This window comes from Ornithodoros turicata, chromosome 4, assembly GCF_037126465.1.
Source record: "Ornithodoros turicata isolate Travis chromosome 4, ASM3712646v1, whole genome shotgun sequence".
NCBI classification, from domain to species: domain Eukaryota; kingdom Metazoa; phylum Arthropoda; class Arachnida; order Ixodida; family Argasidae; genus Ornithodoros; species Ornithodoros turicata.
In genome coordinates this window covers 11,747,598-11,765,685 of record NC_088204.1, presented here as the reverse complement: position 1 = coordinate 11,765,685, position 18,088 = coordinate 11,747,598, and the positions used below count along the sequence as shown (strand labels likewise).

Here is an 18,088-nt window from a genome sequence, read left to right as displayed (position 1 = left end):
TGATGACAAGTAGCACAACTTCCAACACTCTATTCAACAGGTATTAATAGCTTTAATAACCTTGAGGGAAATACAAATTAGCGGAGCTTCTATAAATATGCGTGTCACACTTCCAATAGCATAGCAGCAGTGTTTATAAAAGTGTCTTACTTCGTTTGACAACCTGCGCTCAAGCTTTATGCGGCGCTAAATTGCGGTGCCATCACCTCGACCCATTCTGCGTCACTAACGTGCTTTAGCTTTTTCTCTTCCTGGATTATCCGAAAGCTGTAAACGTAAACACTGCAACAACTTGTTTCTTATTTATATTATATTTATAATGTGCACACTGGTTCATGCTTGCTGCTTAATTGCACAAAAGTGTGCGCACGTATTTGTATATAGTATTTACAAATTTCCACAGCAAGCTGGTGCTTCAAACCTTGGCTTGCTTCAATCTAACGTATCTACAGGATTGTACACTGAAAAGAGAAAATAAAACACATTAGGCGCATGATGTGTATCGAATTATCTTGCACTATGGATGGCTCTGGTCTTTTCACTTGTGCGTAGCCACAAGGGTATATATATACTATACTACAGTCATTATACATTCCGATCATCTCAAGATGGCATCCATATCGCATCAAACTTGTCAGCAATATTTTTAGACACTTTCCGCAACTTTTTATAGGTATTACTACTGCAGAGAAAATCCTGCTCCATGCATTTTTATGACCTATATTCCTACTCTCCTGTGCAGTATGAACGTTCATCGCTTTTTCAATTCGCTTCTCTGTGTGCTTCGTGATCATTTCATGGCTACAACAGATGTTCAGAAAGAAATTCGCAAGATACTGACATTCAGAAGGCCTTAGGTACAGGTAATCTTCACACAGCAGTGATGGGCAGTTGCAAATTTAGGGACGTGCAAATGGTAAAAATGTTGGGGCATAGGACCTCTAAACACATAATTCACACGCGACTTCACAATACTATACAACCAGATAATACCAGACACCCCCTTCCTTAAGAAAGGGAAACACGGGTACAATACACAAAGCACCGTTTCAGGTGTAACCTTACGTGGCTGTATTTGTAGATCACCAGTCTCTTTACCTACAGGGTCAATGAAATTACTACACACACACACACACACATGCAGCAACATCTAGCCTCTGGCAAAGCCTGTAACATACGACACACAAAATACACTTACGTCCTTCTTTGATGACGGACTGCCACTTCGCTTGTTGTTCTGTGGGGGTGACGATGCTGCGGCTGGTGCGGAATTGCTCCCAGATTGCTGCGAACTTAAACGCTGGTTCTCTTCCTCCTGAAGCTGCTTTGCAAGTTCCTCACTGCATTTAGAGAGTGTGTTACAGGCCTTGGGAGTCACACAGGGCGAGCTCGGACTAACGTGGGCCGCAGGCAAGTCATGGAGCGCCATGCCAAGCATGAGAGCGGGGCCCCTGGGGTCAGTTTAACTGGCCGTTTCAGGCACTAGCAGAGCCATTTGACAGTTTTGTTGATTTTTAAATGCTTGTCCTTATTACAACATAGCACTCCAGGCTTATGGATAAATACACATTTTTGTTCATTGTTTGTTTGTTTATTTTATTTATTTACCCGAAAGGCCCTATGAGACACATACACCTATCCTATTGTTATTGCATGTGGCACAAATACTTCAAAACCCTTATTGTTCGCGAGCCCCTTGTTTTTTTTTGGGTGTGTGTGTCGTGGATTTTTGAAAAATTCACACATTTTAAGAGCTCAACTCGTGAAAATGACTAGCAAGATCTGGCGCTTCAAAAACAATGCCGGAATCTCAAACTTTATCTTCACAGGTTGCTGTTCAAGTTTGTATTTGGATTGCTTTACAGCACAAACATGTGCAAGGTCGATTTTATTAAACGTGCTACGAGCAATCTCTGGCTTATCACGAAGTAAACAAAGCTAACCACAGGTTTTAGCATCCCCACTTCATGAACACCAGTGGCCACAAATATGTTTCGGTGTCTGAAAATACCAGAATGTCTAGCTAAGGATTCTCCCTCGTATATCCAATAGAAAAATATTTTAGGGCTGTAGGGCTGTGGCATTAAATGCGCCACTGATAGTGCTCTACATCTGCATCTGTCACTAACGTGGCAACGATCTAAGAATGTGCTCAGAAGCAAAGGTTCTCCGATACTGGCGCCCAAACATGCTGAGAATCTTCTTGCATATCTAAGGCTCTGCCAGATCACGCAAAATACCTACTTTGTGACTCGTATTCGAGGAGCATCCAGAAAGTAGGTTATGTTTGCCAATATTGGCGCTGCAAGACTGAGGCCACCATTGTCGGGACAAGTGGGTGTTCATTTGTCTACCGGATGGTGTTGACGCATCTTTCTCTGCACTTAAAATGCTTAAAGGGACTATGAAATTTCCCGAACCCCCATACTTTTTTTCGATGGAAACTGTTCTTCCCGCAGAGAAACTAATATGCCACAAATTTTTCCGGCCGAAATCGCTCCACTCTGCGAGGAGCGCGCGCTGGAAATGTCTCTTCCGCGTTCCTCCTCTCCGGCGCATATTTCCCTGCCGATGGTGTAACTGTACGGACCGCACTTCGGTTCCCCGTTACGTCACCGGTGTTGCACAATGGCAAGTAATGCCGCGAGCTCGCGCTGTGGCTGCCGCCACTGCCGAAATCTGCCGATCGCGCGAAAGCTGCTGTCATGGAGATTTCCACTCCCGATGAACGCATACGCGGGTTCCTACGGCGCATGCTCCTGGCGGGATTCCTCGGCTCGGCAACACGTCACGATGACGTGTTGCTGAGCCGGCCGTGGTCGCGTCAAGTTACCCGTTGTGTCTCCGCTCGGCAGCTCGCCACGGGGTGGCGCCAGCTGTCATCCCTTCGCCGCTCCGTTTAAATTCGCTCCCGAGAAATCCGCTCGCGCGAGGAAAGTAAAATTTCGGTTCTAGACTCAGAAAAATGTCTTCTTTCGAACGAAATGAAGAAAAAAATCGTTTCATAGTCCCTTTAAGGCTGTACAGCAGCATGCTACCTTTCATTTGCTGTGCGCAGTAGTAGGGGGTTCTCTTGGCAGTTTGTGAGGACAGATTATGAAAACGTTAACGTCATTATTGGCTCTTTCCTCAGGATAAAAAAGGTGATGAAAACAATAATGGCGATGTGAAGTGAGACGTCACTCATGGTGGCCTAGCCCTCGACACTGTAGTTTCATAACAGGCGACACCATTCCATGACCTGGGAATGCAAAAACTGATGGCCTGGTATGACAAGTGTGCGATGAGTGACATGTCGAATACAGTCGCTGACCGATTTTTCGGACAAGCTCGATTATTTGGACGCGTTCGCGGAATGGCTACGGGTCCCATAGAGTTAATGTATAACACCGTCCAAATTTTCGGACGCCGTACAGCCCCGTCGCTCGATATTTCGGACTTGTGTTTGTCCAGCCAGCGAGCATCACGAACGGTCGCCCGCTCACCCCGTGTGTATGACGCAATGCGAAGGTCAAGGAACTGCGTATTAGTCATTTCTCCCTTGTAACCAACTTTAAATGGATCTAGTCAGGAGTGAAACAGGCCAAAATGGGACCAGCTCCTCCTTCCCATATCGGGTAACGTGCAATCGCTGCACCAATAGCGTCATCAGTAGAATCTCGATCATATGAATCTCTCAGGATGCCGGAAAATATTTGTATCATCCGAAATTCTTATGATGACGATTAAACCAAGTATAAAAATTGAGGCCAGAAAATAGGCAATGACTATTCACTTTCTGTTACTCTGAGTGACGGAGGCCTGTCGTTGCACTTTGGCGTCTTCGTTTTGGCCAAAGCTACCGAAATTCAGGAAAGCCCAGAACGTGCTGCCAGTCGCGAGTCGCGCGACAGTGCTTAAAGCGAGCTTCACCTAAAGCACGCGGGCGTTAGGTGAAGCCGACTTGTGGAATGGTGACGTGTAATGTTGTCAGAAGTATGTTTCTTTCACGTGTTCCGGATATCGGACTTGCCGTCTCTAAGCGCAGCTGTAAAACTTGGAGCGATGGTGATCGCAATGCTTTCGTCTGTATACAGTGACGAAATATCACCTCAGGCAACAGAGGCCGATGTTATGAGGCACAGATGGAAGACTGCCCGTCAGGACAGTTAACATCAACAACATTATCAGGCCTACTAGTGCTTAATAAAGTTGACTTTTGAAGCGAAATTAGTTTTTCTGGACTGCTCAATTATTCACACTTTTGCATGATCCCTGCAGAGTCCGAAAAATCGGACGGCGACTGTATAGTGATAAGCTATTTTGAAAACAAGTCTCAAACTTTTCATCTGCAGCCAATCGAAACTTACTTTCAGAATGTCCCTCGTACGTATATTTTAGTAACTTATCAAGCATTATTTTCCCTGGCCCTAGCGATAGGGTGTCTTGCTTTACACCTGCTCTCTATCATTTAGTCTCTGAACACTGCAGCTGTGTTGTTACAGGCACAAACAAGGCAAATTCCAGCCCAAATCAAAAATGCTGGAGCCATCCATGAGAAAGTAGAATAGCACTTGCAAATGATTGAGCCTCTAGGAGAAACATCGCTTACTCTGCACATGTACTGTCACAAGGGGCATCTGACCAAGCTTTGTCCTCTTTCTCCTGCTCCTGTTGCAAACTTAAGGCAACCAGGTAACTGCAAAGAGCAGCGCCAAAACAGCGCGTCTCAACTTGGCCGCGTAGAGCAACCACACTTTCATGCATGCAGGGGTGGGGGTACATGTGAAGCGCATGTTCGTGAAAATACATGATCTGATATACCACACTGACAATCCTCGATGACGGATGGTCCTTCTTGTGTTAACCGTTAAGATAACAGTTGTACACACATTATTCAGAAAAAAAAAAAAAGAACAAGGTTTTGTGAATAACATTATGCAACATTACTGCCAGTTTCAGTAAGAATAAACAGGTATCATACACAGTAGCGCTCCGCTGCACGAACAGCACTGGTCCACTCGGCATTCATCACGCCAAGCAAGTCCTGTTTTCTCATAATTGATATTAGAGAATGGTTCCACAGACTTAAAGCCCAGAGCAACAAAAAAAAAAAAACAGAAGAAAAAAAACTCAGAACCAGGGGCAGGACTTCCTGTCCAAAGTGGGAAAATATTGTCCAATAAGGCGACTCACTCTTGATCAATTTGCTGCTCCGTGGTGAGGATTCGAGGCTTGGGAGGTTTGACAACGAAATCGCTATCTGCGAATTGCCCGTCCCCTTCCACGTTGTCGAGAGTCTCCCAGATGACGTCGCACTCGTTGAGAAACCCTTGGTCAGTCACTAGCTGGTACAAGTTGTTCTGAAAGGCAGGCGGAGAAAGGCGTCTCAAAAAAGAGATCTACGCTCTTCCGTATCTTCTTCTAGACTTTCAAGTGCGTACATACTCACCTTGTGCTTATGAAGGGTAATAAAATGATTATTCCTGAACAAGACGGCGAGCTCGTCATCCGCGAGCGACGTGTTGAGTTCGCACAAGCCGTGGTAGGTCAACTGGGATGCTGTCCGTTCCAAGAATGACTCCGCGATGAGGGCTGGAAGTTAAAAGTGAAGTTACTTGAATGCGTACAATAAATCGTTCGTCACTGTGTCCTGCGATGCTGATACACAACTCAATACTTGTGATTTTATGCGGTACTGATATCCTCGTGCTCTGCTGGCACAGTCTGGATGACGGTATGCATTTGAGTGTCTATCCCAGTGTGGATCATGCAAGCACAGAGTAAATAAATCATGTATGGTTAGACCCTTGTATTTCTAGGTTTTTCTTTTTTTTCTTCTTCAAAATCTGTTGCCAAAAAAATCGGGTTTTATTTCGGGAGAGGTAAATCTGGCTAAAATCGGGTGTATCATGTAAAAAAAAAAATATTTTGGGGACACAAAGCGCTTGTTCCATTTCTGATAAAAACAGAGATGCTGAGCTGTTGTGCTGAATGCCTTAAAGTAGCACAGAAGTCATTTTTAACACCCTGTTGTCTTCCTATAAAACTGTTAAGTAGGTCAGTAAGATGCACCATGAGAAGTAAGTCACACCACAGAATCATAATTATCGCAGAAATTGAATTTAAAGTGAAGTATGTTTGGTGTGGTGGTGCATCAACTGCATTGCAACTACATTGTCTTGGCTCAAAAACCCTACGTCGCTGGAAGCCTACCCGTGACACCGCCCATGATGCTGTTAATGTTATGCTGAATCCTTAGTGTTATTCAGTGCCCGTATTGGTGGCTGAATTTGCTGAATTTGGTTGAATTTGCACTTTGGCAAGTTTTATTCTTGGGGGTTCTATGCTAAGTGACGATGGTGGAAATCGCAGCAGGGTAAAAACTGTCTTTCCTGGGTTTAACCCACAAGGCTGTACCTATAATGTACCTCCCGTGCCTACCTTCCGTGACCAGTTCTGTCTTTGCCGAAGCCTTGTTATTGATGATCTTCTCGACCAGTTGATTGTAGCCGCTGCTACCTACTGCTGCGAGCACCTCCGGGCTTTCGGGGTCCAAAAGCCAGCCGTGGCACAAAGGGATGCGCAGCAGGTCAAAAACAATGCACTCTGGAGTGTACTCGAAGTCTTTCACCCTAGTGCCCAAAAAAGATACGATCGTTTACCACCAGGCTGCAGTTGATGCGTGCTTCTGAACAGCGAAAGCAGCTAACCCCGTAAAACGAACGTTGACATCAAGACCCGTCTGCAGCTTGGGAAGGATGGCGATAGCATCGTGCATGTTCTGCTCATAGTTCAGCTGTGCGACCTCCGGAATGTCCTGTATTAGAGGAATTTGCGAAAAAAACGAATAATCAAAGTGATTACCAATAAGTAGGGGTGTGCGAATCCGAATATTTGAAGTCGAAATCGAATATCAAATCGAATGGGGGAAAAAATTCCGAATACCGAATTGAATATTCGTGCAAAATTTACAATATGTGACTTTTGCACTAAAAGTTTCCATTTCGTAGCCCATGGCTTTGGTGTAATTTTTCTAGCATTAACTGTCACGAGAGAGACACGCAATTCTTCTGTTTAAAGCCCCTACTCTGTAATGCTACTTGACAGTGCTTCCTGCTTTTCGGGTGAGCCTACACTTACTGGAGTACTGGAGTGGTTACCTTCATTTCAAAATTGTATGCCAGGCAGTAGCATATTATACGGATGAGGCTGTAATTGTTTCAGACAACCACAGGCCATTTGTGAAACAAACGAATTGGCATCCTGCCTCAGCTTTGCCATTAATACCTTTTAGTTTCTTTGCACTCGCCCTAGGAAGTTGCACTGCTGACATTTTAGATGCAAAGGACATCTTTAAGACACCCTTTTTGTTCGTGGGCTGTAGTCATTATTCGTCTTTAGTCTTCGTCATTAGTAGTCTTTTTAAAGGCAACCTCACAGACATCAAATCAAAGTCCCTCGTCGGCACCGCTAAACTGCATGTGGGAGAGGCGCCGCCCCTTCCACAGACGATGTCTACAAAACTAACTTTGGATAACGTTATCTTAAACTAAACACCGTCCCGCCTGTATTGGTCCTGCAGCAAGGGCAATTTTGTAAAGCAGGCTTCACCTCGTGCACGGAAGCATCAGGTGAAGCCCACTTTCGGGTTGTGTCGTTCATATTCGCGGAATAGTCGAATATTCGAAAAATCGAATACTGGATATTCGATTCGCGAATCGAATAGTTCGAGCGTTTGATATTCGATTCAAATTCGAGAATTCGAATATTCGCACACCCCTACCAATAAGTGCTCCTTATCAAGGAGCTTATATTACGATTATCAGTAAGTGCACATTGTCGGTAATGTGCTCAGCATTAACAGTAAGGGTATATACGATGTGAATGTCTCTATAATTTTATCAAAGTGACGAAAGGACAATTTCCCCCGTCATCCAAAATAAACAAAGGATTTGTTGTAATATTAATAATAATTTTATGTTTACATTGGTGCCCCAAAACAAGCTGTAAGGATAAGTTAAGAGACAGCTTGTGTGCTCTCCAGTTTTTTATCCAGATCTCTTACTACCTCAACATTTTCAGTGCAAACAGCCAGTGCAGCAGTCTGTACAAATGAGGGTCGACTGTATAAGAAACTGTTTAGATTGTGGTATTTGATGAGATTGCGACTGATATAATCAAGGCGTACCACAAGAGACAACATTTACTCCGAAGTACCCTTCATATGGCACAATGTCTACTATAAAAGCGGATAACAGCAGCAGTCTACTGCTAACTGGCACAATATCTAAACAACTAAAGTAAATCTGATATCTGGACAATGGTGCCAACACTGAAGAGTAATCAAATTCACAGATGTCAGAATGATATTAACTCCGTACCTTCGGGATAGAAGAAAGAATGGAGTCTCCAAGGTGTTCCATCAATTGCTCCACTGTGATTATGTCCAGTGTCAAGGGAAGCTTCACCGACCCCCTTAACGTCAACACGTTGATGATCGCCAACAACGGACAAGGTCCATTCTCATTCTGAAAGTAGTGAAAAAAAAAGATTACAACAAAAAATATCAAATGGATCTTGATGATATTTTATTTTGCGTGCCAAATACATGCCCAAAAAAAGTCTAAGGAGGGATTGTGTCTTTCTAGGCATCCTACGATACTGCCCTTCTTATTGCCCTTCCGTAATAAGACTTCACTAAATTATTGGTTGTTTCAATTCACGGTGGAATAAGTACCCAATACTCCTAACTGCACAAGCTCACATTCTCCGACATATGAGTATGGCGCTATACTTTTTCACATTTGGAATATGCCATGCCTCTCAAAGAAGTTGACGGTGCTCGAAATAAATTTGTTACCGTGACGACAAACATTCTGGGTCTCTCTCTCTGGGAGAGGTCTGCGATGGCATGGGTGTAGATCCATGACGAAAACCCGAGTGGAGCTTAGCCACCAGCTCGCTTGCTTTTTAACCATTTTATGGGTGTAGAATTTATGTTGGCAACTTTTAACTTAACCCAATTTTGCTTCATTAATTAACAAACATATAATTAAACAATTAAAAATAAATCAATTGTATAATTCAATTGATTCAATTCTCCACCAAAACATAATTTTTCTTGAAATTTGGTAAGTGTCTGGCACAAAATCTACGCCAGAAAGAATGAGGAGCAAATGTGCTGTTTTTAGAACTTATTTTCGGAAGCTATTTGATCGCTCCGTACCTGAGTGACAATGGGAGTCTTCTGGTTCTTCCACCGTACCCACTTGATGTGGTATAACGACTGACGAGGACCGTCGCTGGGGCTCGTGCAGCTCCCGTTGCTCCCACTGTTACTCCCGCGAGATTCCTCTGCGTGTACCGCAGACGCCTTTGCCCCTTCTGGCACCTCAGGCTGCTCCAATGACACGACGGCTGGTTGATACTCCATTCTCCCTACAGACAGGTTTAAATTTGATCTCCCCGGTAACACGGAATTGTTGAAAACACACAGTAACCGCAGTAAGTTCTGAGCGAGATATGAGAGCTGAATTAGCCCTCTTAATGAGACCATGCCCCCCTTTGCAAAGTTCTGGAAATACAATCCACAAGGCCATTTGAACACTGTGAAATAATCATATACAAGCCACGCATGTATCATACTTTTGCTGACTGTATAGAACGTTATTGCTGCAGCATGACCACAGGCATACACCTTTACACACTGTCTGCTGTGCACAATGACGTTCCTGTTCCGACAGCTGACGTTTTGATAGGCAACGAACAAGCGCGAAGATCACCGATCACCATCACTGCTCGCCGTAGCGTAAAAGTCACTGGCATGCGAGCGTCATGCTTCATCAAAAATGGTGAACGCACTACGGAATGTAGAGGTATGCACGCCAATGTATTACGTTTGAGCCATTCGTACGTACACAAAAAAGGGGGACCGAGCATGCACTGAAAAATATGCGTCTGAAAAACACTCGAGGCGTAATTGTATTAGTGCGATAGAGCACAGTACTCGACGATGAAGCTCATTCTTGCAATTGGTTACACAAGGCATGACGACACGCATTGATAAAAAAAGGTATGCACGCCTGATAGTGAACGCAGCTGTTTCCAGGAAGACAGACTACACACGGAATCATTGAAAGCGCTAAAGCATTTGCAGGATGACTTGCGTGCTCTGTGCGGAGCGCAACTTGCTGCCGTCGCATCGTAACATAGGGTTAAAACTCGTGCAAAGTGCGCTACACTGGCACGAAATACGACTGGGGCAGTGTAGCATGCGAGAGATTATGGTCTTACCGGGACAATATGATCGCAGCGCAACTCTTTTGCGTTGAAAATATTTGACATTGCAGTCTTCATTCAGGTGGCACGAAGCATTTCCTTGAGATGACGACGCACTCAAACGCAATGCAATTTCCAAAACTAAAACGTGTCAGGGGCGGGCAGTTGTAGAATTCACGGCTCACGGGTGAGTTTTATAAAATGCATAAGTTTTTCACGCCTCAAAAAATAAAATTTCGTTTACATTACAGCAGAAATCCTTTTAATCTCAATCCCAGATTCAATGGATCAAGCCGTGACATTTTCGTACAAGAATTTGAAAACAAAAACATACAACGTGTCTTTCAAAATTATATGAAGCCAATATATTGTAAAGATGATGAAAAAGAAAGGGTTCTTTGTATTGCAATTGTAAGTTACTATTGTGATGTGCCGTTGGTGCCGTTGCTGTTTTGCGAATTTCAAGCCAATCCAATCTTGAGAAGCAGCAGCAGACAAGACAGCAGCAGCAGCATGTCTGCTAAGAAGTTTATACCGGTTGTGGAACGTTTTCCTAAGCACTACCAGCGTTTTCTCAAGGAACTGGAGAAGCCGTCTGCTGCTGTACACTACAAAGAGTATCCAGAGAAGTATATTAAGGATCCCGAAACGAAGGAAATGTAAGGGAAATTTCACTTCACGCAGATGTATGCATGCTCAGTTGCAGAACGTTCCTCAGATTATTAAAATAATTTTAAGAAATCCTGTCTGGACCCTTTAAGATCCCTAAAAAAGCAACATTTTAGCCTGAATAACCTTTCCTAATTACAACCTTTTCTTGTACGAATTTCCACAGAAAAAGGGTACAAAATGTACCCATACCTGTTCTATATCCAGAAGAATGTCAGAAGGGCATATGGGGCGGAGAAGGCATCATTAAGGGATACATGCCCTTGCCCAAATTCAACAAGAGATATGCGAAGTACTTCACCCCTTCCTTGAAACGTATTGTCGTCTACAGCGAAATCCTTGATAAGTACATGATGGTAACTGCGACTGAGAGGACCATTCTACTCATCAACAAACATTTTGGATTTGACAACTACATTCTTCAGGTGCGTAGTAGTTTCGACATTAGGTGCCGTAAAGCAGGTAGCAAAAACCATATTGTTGTTCTAATCTTTGAAAAAGAGTTGAACAAAATGTGTGCTTGGGACCACGACCTGCTAAATAATGCTTAGAGTCACTAAATAGGATGCAGTGTGGCAACCCTGAGCCACGCCGGCGAACCAGCTCGCCAACTTGGGTCCAGTGCGGCTGTGTCGCGTAGCAGTGGGACACCTTCCACTTCTTCGCCGGAGAACAGCGCTGTCGAGCCAGCTTGCAACCCGGAAACCGGTTTTGGATAGAGGGAACTCAGCATGAACCACGTGTTCTTGGAGGGAGAAGCCATGTGACACGATCAGACCAATCGCAGACAACGAACGTGATACTCTGTACCCTTATTTAGTGACTCTAATAATACCGACCTTGTGACTCCTGTGCAGGAAGGAACCCGTCCTCACGATCTGCTAGAGGTGCTACACATTGTCCTGCGAGATTGGATAGTGGAAATTTGACTTTTGAACATGACTGAAGCTGACATACGGACATAATAGACGACAGCTCAAATGAAAATGGTTACAATGGTCATGATGATAATAAATTCGCTACTTACAAAAACGGATCTCCAGTGGGGCATGCACTGCGTGTACAAAAATCCTAAAGTGTGCCGAAGTACAAGGTGCTATAACAATTGAGGAAGTAATAAATGGGCTGATGAACAGCACCACCGTTGGCTTCCAAGTTGTGGTGCTTTTGAAGGGGTGCAAATGACATGGTCACTATAATCTAGTTGGTTGTGCTGAACACATAGCGCCAAATATGTCGACGTGCTTCATTTGAACGAAAATGTTCGTATATGACCAAGTGATTAAGGGGGAATCACTTCTTCAGAAATCTATGGGTGATTTTCGTTCGCACAAGACACGTGAACGCTCTAAACTATCATCACAAGACTGGTACTGGCGTGTTCTCTTAGCTTTTCTCTAGTCAATGATGTATTTTTTAGAGGACAAGGTTAAGCCGTTGATTTTTAATAAATTAAAGTTTGGTGCGTCGCTGCCATATTGATAGAGTGTCGCACACTAAAATAGTTGCGAATTCGGGCTCAATACAAATCAACGGATAGCCCTGGAATTCTACAAAAAGTGTCATTGACAAGGGCAAAGCAAGGAGAACACGCCAATACTTCTGTTTTGACGATATTTTACGCCGTTTCTGAGTGCTGTGCGAACAAACGTTCTCTATTGTCTTGCGCAGAAGTGATTCCCTCGTAAGTGAGATGTCCAAATGTCTGAGTGGCTTTTTTGGTAAATTCGTGGGCTAGTATGTCATATCAGTGTGGTTTCCCTACGCTTGTGTCATACTTCCTTTTTCTGCAGACTCCCGTACAAGACTTGAAATCCCAGCTTGCTCTGGACTTGAGGCGTAAAATGCTTTTGGCCCTGGCCAGGAAGGACCTCTATCTCGGTGACCCAAAGAAGCGAGAAGAAGTGATTGAGAAATACAAAGAGCACATTGTTCCTGTACGTTTATCAGTGCAGTACTGTTGCTGCAGCTCGTGTGACAGTGTCAGTTTTCACGCAGTGTGTGCATTATTTCTCGAATCACGCGTGACAGGAAGAAGAAGCTGAATGGTTTGGATTAACGTTTGAACAAGCCGAGAAGAAGCTCATAGACTGTGAAGATGCGGTTGAGCCGCAGCCACTGAAATACCAGTTTTTGAAAGATTACCTAGAGGAGTTGAAAGGTAATGGTGGCACGTGATGGTATGACCTGCGTAGCTTTGTGAGCTTATCACACGTCACTTCTTATAGTGATGGTTGCGCATTGGGTCACTGTATTGTTAGGGAGTGACTTTTTCGGGTTAAACCCGATTCCGCCCGGTTATTCCCCCCCGAACTGACCTCCGACCAATTCGGGTTAAACCCGATTTCTCCCCGAATTCCAGTCACTATGAAATCCTCAAGTGACGTTTCCACTGAAGACGAACAAAGGTCGCCACGTGTAACACATGTAAGAATGGGTCACTTGCGTTCCCAGCAATACACCCATGTGTGTTAACACTGTCTATGTCTTCTGGGACTACCGCTGGAAGGTCATGATCCCGCAAAAACAACAACAAAAAAAAAACAAAAAAGAGAGATTAGGAAATGACTTAATAGACAAGAGGAGAAACAAAAACACCCGATAACATCCGAAGGCACAATTATCACCCAATTTCTCCCCGAATTACAGATTTAAAAAATAGCGCCCGATTTTTACCCCCCCCCCCCCCCCCCCGAATCTGAGAAAGGCATTTAACCCGAAAAAGTCACTCCCTATGTATTGTCTAGGGCAGTGGTTCTCAAACTTTTTTGGCCCGGGGAACCCTTTGGACCTAGCCAGAAGGACGAGGGAACCCCTGTTCCTAAACATGAGCAGTACATCAGATATCACGTACATCAGGCCTCCACGAAGAGGTCACGGAGCTTCTCGCTGGCACGTTCCAGGCCTACTCCTTTGCCTAGTAAGGGGTCTGTCAACGGGTCAAAGCGCCCATAAACAACGGAAAGAGGCCGCGAACGAACTCCGCAGCCACGGTGCGCGTGCTTCTGGCCTGCCGAGCGAGCTTGGGCGGGGGAATTCAAGTTCTGTGACTGGATCAGGGCCGAGGCGGCAGCCTTCTCGCGGAACCCGGGAAGGCAGCTCGCGGAACCCCTGTGTTCCGCGGAACCCAGTTTGAGAACCACTGGTCTAGGGCATGAAATCCTTCACGCAGTACAATGCCTGCTCACTATATGTAGGGCCTTGTGTTTTTGGTAAAGCCCATCTTTAAGTTCCGCCACATGCACATCGCGAGCATTCTCAAGCATCAGTCAAAGGGGGAAGAACTATTTGCGATATACAAAAATGTGCCACGAACTATCTCCCAAAATGTGGTTACTACTCTGTTTCCCCTGTCACTGATTTCCTCTATATGTATCGTGACTTCGGCTGTACATAGGTGCATATTAAAGGACATGCACACATACGTGTACGCAGCCCAAATACGACTTGTCTGAATTTCACTGGTTTTGTATTGCAGTGCAAAAAGAGAGCAAACTTCAACCACAGTAAGTTAACTTCCTTCCATTTGTAATTGCATGGTGAAGTTGTTATTGAAATGTGATTCTTTTTTTGTTTTTGTTTTTTTCTCGAGTAAAGTGACCAGTCATCCCGAATTCGATAGAACGGGTCCCACTTTTCCGGTCGTAGTCCTGCTGTCCCACTTTGGCAACAAACCTGAATTGGAAAAAAATGCGCAGCTAAATAGAAGAAGAGAAGACGAGGGACAAGCAGGGACATACATACACGTCATCATATTCCGCTCGTAGTCTAGTGCCCACATAACATATTTTAACCCTTTCTTGTCATGACAGAAGCGTAGCAACAGGGGAGCGAGAGGGGCAGCCGCCCCGGGTGCCCTCGCCAGAGACGGCGGGTCCTGGCAGGTTGTTTGTACAGCATAAATAGGGTTCCTCGTTTTCGGTTTTAAGCGACAAACATACGCCAGATAAATTTTCCCTGATTCAGTTTTAATCGAAAAACACCAAATACAGGGGACATTCGAGGAACGATGACGGCACGTGTTCAGCAAGTTGTTGATGCAGATCAGAAAACCATACAGAGATACGATGGTTGTGTAAAATGTCAGTTTACTTTTTCATTAGCCGTAAAACGCCACCGCAGCGATTGACGCCAGGTTTATTGAGCATCATGCGGAAATTACATTGTGATTTCTATTCGCCAATAACTGTCGTATAAACCGTGTACACGCCAGGAAAAACATTAAAAAACCCAGATTTCGTGAAAATCAATAAACATCCAAAAACATGCGCCGAAGCCGACCCAAAGAAAGGAATTATGACTGAAAAGACGGAAAGAAAGCAAAAAAACAGCATACTTTCTAATAGGGATGCCCATGAGATGTTTAGTAATGGCCAAAGCACCCCTCTGCTAATTTGTCCATTCGGCGCGCTACCATGCACATGGTCTTGCACCAAGTACATGTTGTATGTACAGTCGACCCCCGTTTATCCGGACGGTGCCGTTCCCTGCGAAATTGTCCGGATACCGGGGCATCCGGATAAATGAAATGACCGAATAGAAACGTCCTACAGAGCAATGTTTAATTAAAACACAGAAATCTCGTCAATGACAGCTGTTACATAGTAGTGTAGGCACTCGATTCCTGCAAACTTTTGCTAATTGCATGGAGTTGAGCCACGCTGTTGCGCTGCTCGATGAATGTTAGTGCGGACGCAAAGTGTCAATGTCGGAGCCTTGTTTCTCGCTGGTGTCATCGGCACCGTCTTGCTGCACATCATCAGAGACAACAGCAGCAATCACATAGTCATCAGTCATAGCTGCACACGCGTCATCATCCTTATCAACGTCAACGTAGTCAGAAATCGCACCATCATGTACGGCAGTCGCAGTGAGCCTCTGCATCAGGGATCGCAGCTCAGCTAGGGGAATGTCTTCATCCGCCAACGGGCGGTAAGCAGCAGGCCCTCGGGTTGTAGTTTTCCCCTCTAGAACCGGACAGTTGCTCGAGATATTTCCAAATGACTGGACTGGTCACCGTGACCCAACGCACACAAATAGAAAAGGGGGTAATCGTGCACAGTTGTCTCCCCTACAGAGGAATGTAGGTCCCTGACGTGTGACGGGAATAACCCCAACACAGCGAAAAGGGTGACGAAGCGGGGTCGGCGTCTCCTCTTACTCACCGTAGTCCGGATAACTGAAGCTGGATTACAAGAATTTTCGACTTTCGTTCCCTGGAATTCTAGTCCGAGTCCGGAAGCTGAAGTCCGGATAAACGAGAACAAAATACATGGAGGAAAATCCGTTCCCGTGCCTTTTGTCCGGATACCGCGGGATCCGGATAAATGAAGTCCGGATAAACGGGGGTCGACTGTACTAACATTTGCTTTTTTTTGTTCATTTTATTTCAGAAAGCAGACTAGCTGGGTTTCCAGAATGAATCCTTTTCGAAGAACTTCTCCCCCAGAGGGCACAGAGCAAGTTCCATCTTGAAGCTAGGTTAGCACTTTTTGTTATTTTTTAGACTGAGTTGAACCGTCACTGGTGGTCGTTTGGAGGAGGTCCTAAAAGTAGTGTGTTAACGCAGTCACTAGTTGGTGATATTGTTTTTTTTTTTTTTTTTAATAAAAGGATTCTTGCAAAGTGGCATAGTATGAGAGTCTTTTTTTTTTGCACATTAAAGCTTTTCATTTTGAAAAGGCCGGCAGTGCACTGTTGGGGATTTAATATGCATGCCTAAACACAGCAAAGGCAAAAGTAGTATGAAAACTGAATAGCAGTCTTGAAGTATTGTTTGGTTGTTTACATGATCACGGAAAAGCTCGCATGTTAGTTATCGGTGGGTTTTGTGCTCTTGACCCGCACTTAGTGTCCTGAATTCCAGGTATTTGCCTAAGAATACCTGTAGCTGTCTAGATACACATTTTTGTTCCTAGTACATTTCTACATATCAAATCCATATTTCTGCACATATTTTTATAATTGTCAAGCATCTCATGAAAGTTTGTTTTGAAATTTGGAACTCCTGTCTATGCAACGTCAAATTCACATCTCGACAAAGGAAGTGTGATGGAGGTGTTCTCGAGACAGACATTTTTGGGCATCTGATAACAGTTAAGTGTGAGGTGTAGTGATGTGCAGCAGTTGCAGACCAATATTTTGTGTTGTGATTGGCTCAACAGGTGGGTGTTTGTCTCAAAACCCACTTAAGCAAGTATACAGGGAGTACAGAGACCGAAATTACAGTGTTCTCTGCATCACTTACAAGCTTTGTGCACCTTGTAATGATCAAGCTGAGCAAAAGGTTTCTTTGCTGCTTTGGTACGAGTGTTCACAACCTAGGACTTACTTCTGTTGTAATCTCTGAGTTACAGCTATGGCTAAAATCACTTATAAACGTCCAGACATAGATGCACTTCAGAGAGGTTCCACAAATGGCATCCCAAACCAACTAACACCGACACTGGTGCTGTAGATCATGCAGTTAAGGTAACATCTCCTTGAGACTGGGGGGAAATGTTACCTTATTACACTTGTGGCGGCCCGTGTGTGATGACGAAGACGTGCCTCTGCTGCCACGCGCTACGGCTCTGGCACGGCAGTTCTACCGGCACCGTCCTAGTGTGAGGCCACGTCCATCTGCCCGCTGGGACATTCCATCATCGCCGGTCAGGACTCATGTAGAGGAACACCACCTCCTCTACATTTGGTGACCCGAACTATGAACACCATGTTCGGCGTAATTCGGCCCAATACCATCCGAAATTCCTGCAAGCCCACCTCTGAAGTCATCTCCGAAGGTGCGGTGCATCGTTCAACCTAGGAACCGCTAGGCGACGACGCCAATCCACTCACTCATCACAACGCCCGGCCGCGAAACACCGTGGTTGTACCCATCTACCCAGCACGTCGCAATGGTCCCACACTCCACGTCACGTCGCCACACGCTTCATGATGGCACTCCTCGGGCTTCCACCAGCGGCACCTTCCCGAGCATCACGCTCCTGTACCGGTCGCGGTACGCCGCTGTCGACCGCCCCACCCGCATCTGCTACGCTTGCGGTCCAAGAACCCTGCCCGCCTCGCCTTTCCACCAGGCTTCCATACAAGACACTGGCAGCTCGTCCAGATGCGGTCAAGAGGCTCCGGGACCAACGTTCCACCGGGGACACGCACA

At 45.0% G+C, this 18,088-nt stretch overlaps 2 protein-coding genes across 5 annotated transcripts; one reads left to right on the top strand and one right to left on the bottom strand.

The window, feature by feature from the left end:
• Positions 1–32: 32 nt before the first annotated feature.
• LOC135391048 (ubiquitin carboxyl-terminal hydrolase MINDY-2-like) lies at positions 33–10,555 on the bottom strand. Of its 4 annotated transcripts, none has more exons than XM_064621129.1 (10): positions 10,276–10,555; positions 9,209–9,420; positions 8,364–8,510; positions 6,693–6,799; positions 6,424–6,614; positions 5,432–5,574; positions 5,176–5,342; positions 4,592–4,678; positions 1,199–1,340; positions 33–461 (listed from the first exon to the last, which is right to left on the bottom strand). In XM_064621129.1, exons 2-10 carry the CDS (start codon positions 9,413–9,415, stop codon positions 447–449), a joined length of 1,206 nt encoding a protein of 401 aa, XP_064477199.1. In that variant the 5' UTR covers positions 9,416–9,420; positions 10,276–10,555; the 3' UTR covers positions 33–446. The 4 variants fall into 4 exon arrangements, with proteins under 4 accessions (XP_064477199.1, XP_064477198.1, XP_064477200.1 ...); XM_064621128.1 differs by lacking the exon at positions 10,276–10,555 and adding an exon at positions 9,900–9,970; XM_064621130.1 differs by lacking the exon at positions 10,276–10,555 and adding an exon at positions 9,628–9,799.
• A 168-nt stretch (positions 10,556–10,723) lies between these two features.
• LOC135391049 (large ribosomal subunit protein bL28m-like) lies at positions 10,724–16,558 on the top strand. The gene is made up of 6 exons (XM_064621132.1): positions 10,724–10,919; positions 11,096–11,354; positions 12,723–12,866; positions 12,961–13,090; positions 14,408–14,435; positions 16,323–16,558. The coding sequence occupies exons 1-6, from the start codon at positions 10,774–10,776 to the stop codon at positions 16,402–16,404; spliced, it is 789 nt and encodes a 262-aa protein (XP_064477202.1). The 5' UTR covers positions 10,724–10,773; the 3' UTR covers positions 16,405–16,558.
• The last annotated feature ends 1,530 nt before the right edge of the window (positions 16,559–18,088 follow it).

Excerpts from the sequence above, each read along its gene's own strand:
- LOC135391048 (XM_064621128.1), bottom strand. The coding sequence starts at position 9,921 with ATGCTCGGTCCCCCTTTTTTGT. Across the intron at positions 6,800-8,363 it reads TTCTTTCTTCTATCCCGAAG|GACATTCCGGAGGTCGCACA; the intron begins GTACGGAGTTAA and ends CCTCTAATACAG. Across the intron at positions 6,615-6,692 it reads GTCAACGTTCGTTTTACGGG|GGTGAAAGACTTCGAGTACA; the intron begins GTTAGCTGCTTT and ends TTTGGGCACTAG.
- LOC135391049 (XM_064621132.1), top strand. The coding sequence starts at position 10,774 with ATGTCTGCTAAGAAGTTTATACCGGTTGTGGAACGTTTTCCTAAGCAC. Across the intron at positions 12,867-12,960 it reads ACAAAGAGCACATTGTTCCT|GAAGAAGAAGCTGAATGGTT; the intron begins GTACGTTTATCA and ends CACGCGTGACAG. Across the intron at positions 13,091-14,407 it reads TTACCTAGAGGAGTTGAAAG|TGCAAAAAGAGAGCAAACTT; the intron begins GTAATGGTGGCA and ends TTTGTATTGCAG.